Here is a 2,006-nt window from a genome sequence, read left to right on the forward strand (position 1 = left end):
TAAAATTTCTGGGATATTATATTACAGAGCAAGGCATTAAGGCTAATCTCAAAAAGATAATCGCGATTGAAAACATGACTGCGCCAAAAACAATAAAAGAAGTGCAAAGGGATTTATTTACTGATGGCGCATCATGTGCAGAAGGCGCTGGCGCGGGGTTAATTTTAACAAGCCCAAGTGGCGAAGAACATACATATGCATTGCGCTTCAATTTTGATCTTACAAATAATGAAGCTGAATATGAGGCGCTGTTTGCTGGATTAAACATTGCGCGTAAATTGAACATCACTAAGTTGCGCGCATATGTTGATTCGCAGTTGGTTTTTAATCAGTTTAATGGCTCCTTTGAGGCGCATGAGCTTTCTATGCAAAAATACTTGAAATTGTTGAAAGAAACTGCAGAAAATTTTGAGCACTTTGAGCTCGCCCAAGTTTCAAGAAGTCAAAACAAAAAGGCAGATGCATTAAGTAAGCTTGCAGCCTTAATTTTTTCGCATTTTCAAAAGCAGGAATGGGTAGATGAGTTGCCCAACAAAGCATTTGATGGTGAATTAGTTGTTGCGGTAATTGAGGAAGTGCAACCAAATTGGATTAATCTAATTATTGAAAATTTGCGCAACAACATGCTGCCAGAAGATAAAAATGAAGCAAGATTAGTGCGCATAAGGTCACCTATGTTACCATTAAAATGACATCTTGTACCGCAAATCTTACCATGGGCCATTAATGCGCTGTGTTGGGCCCGCAGAAACAGAGATGACCATTGAAGAAGTGCATAGTGGTTCTTGTGCACTGCATTCTGGTTATAAGACTATTGCGTCTAAAATTATGCGGATGGGTTACTTTTGGCCAACCTTGTATCGCGATGTGACAAAGATTGTAAAAGGTGCAAAAGTTGTCAAAGGCATGCGTCGCAGAACAGGAAATCAATGCACAATTTGATTCCAGTAAGTTCGCCATGGTCGTTCTATAAATGGGCAATTGATATTGTCGGGTCATTTTCTGCAGGCGCAGGAAACGTGAAGTTCTTAATTGTTGCAATCGACTATTTCACCAAGTGGATGGAAGCGAAAGCATTGCGCACAATCACTGGAGTGCAAGTATGAAAATTTGTTTGGGAGTATATCATTTGTCGATTTGGTATTCCCCGTGAAATTATAAGTGATAATGGGGCACAGATAGCAAAAGAACCTTTTAAAAGTTGGTGCGAAGAATTGAACATCATGCAAAAGGTTACATCTGTTGCGCATCCGCAAGCCAATTGGTTATGCGAAGTTACTAATCGCGATATTGTTAGCAGAATTAAAAAGCGCTTAAATGAAAAGCGGACTGGATGAACTATCCAATGTGCTATGGGCACATCACACAACATTTAAGAAAAGCACTGGCAAAACACCCTTTAATTTAGTATATGGCTCGGAGGCAATGATTCCCGCAGAAATTTTTGTGCCAATACGTAGGGTTGCCAATTTTGTTGAGACTGCGAATAATGATACTTTGTGCGAAAATTTGAATTTTTTGGAGGAACGCAGATCAATGGCTGCATTAAAAGAAGCCAATAATAAACAACAGATTGTGAAATATTATAACAAAAAGGTGCGTGCTTTAGCCTTTGATGTTGGCGAGTAGGTTTTGCGCAACAATGAAGCAAGCCGCTCAGAAAATGTTGGTAAATTGGGACCCAATTGGAAAGGTCCCTACCAAATAATAGCAATAAACGCGTTTGGTTCCTACAAGCTCGCAGACATCAAAGGAAGAATCATCCCTAATGCATGGCACGCTACGCTGTTAAAAAGATAGTATGCATAAGTTGTTAATTGCGCAATCATTTACATGTAGAAAAGTTTAGAAATATTGTAATTATGAAATATGCAATTTTTTGTAAAATAAATGACAACTTTTTACTTCTTTGAAATGGAACGATAATTTGTTGGCGGTTTATTACTTTTTGCAAAATGGTTAAAGTCCATGAAAAATACTTAAACGCGCAGTATTTATTACAGCGA

At 38.3% G+C, this 2,006-nt stretch overlaps 1 protein-coding gene across 1 annotated transcript; it reads left to right on the forward strand.

Moving 5' to 3' along the window:
- Positions 1 to 726: 726 nt before the first annotated feature.
- LOC139886154 (uncharacterized) lies at positions 727 to 1,629 on the forward strand. Its single transcript, XM_071869905.1, has 4 exons — positions 727 to 904; positions 1,009 to 1,100; positions 1,179 to 1,292; positions 1,378 to 1,629. Exons 1-4 carry the CDS (start codon positions 727 to 729, stop codon positions 1,627 to 1,629), a joined length of 636 nt encoding a protein of 211 aa, XP_071726006.1.
- Positions 1,630 to 2,006: the final 377 nt, after the last annotated feature.

Source organism: Rutidosis leptorrhynchoides, chromosome 1 (assembly GCF_046630445.1).
Source record: "Rutidosis leptorrhynchoides isolate AG116_Rl617_1_P2 chromosome 1, CSIRO_AGI_Rlap_v1, whole genome shotgun sequence".
In the NCBI taxonomy this organism is placed as follows: domain Eukaryota; kingdom Viridiplantae; phylum Streptophyta; class Magnoliopsida; order Asterales; family Asteraceae; genus Rutidosis; species Rutidosis leptorrhynchoides.

What these genes read in the sequence shown, in the direction of transcription:
- LOC139886154 (XM_071869905.1), top strand. Translation starts at nt 727, where the DNA reads ATGCGCTGTGTTGGGCCCGCAGAAACAGAGATGACCATTGAAGAAGTG. An exon ending in AGGTGCAAAAGTTGTCAAAG is followed by an intron (nt 905 to 1,008) that starts GCATGCGTCGCA and finishes CATTTTCTGCAG; the next exon opens with GCGCAGGAAACGTGAAGTTC. An exon ending in AAGTTACTAATCGCGATATT is followed by an intron (nt 1,293 to 1,377) that starts GTTAGCAGAATT and finishes ACAACATTTAAG; the next exon opens with AAAAGCACTGGCAAAACACC.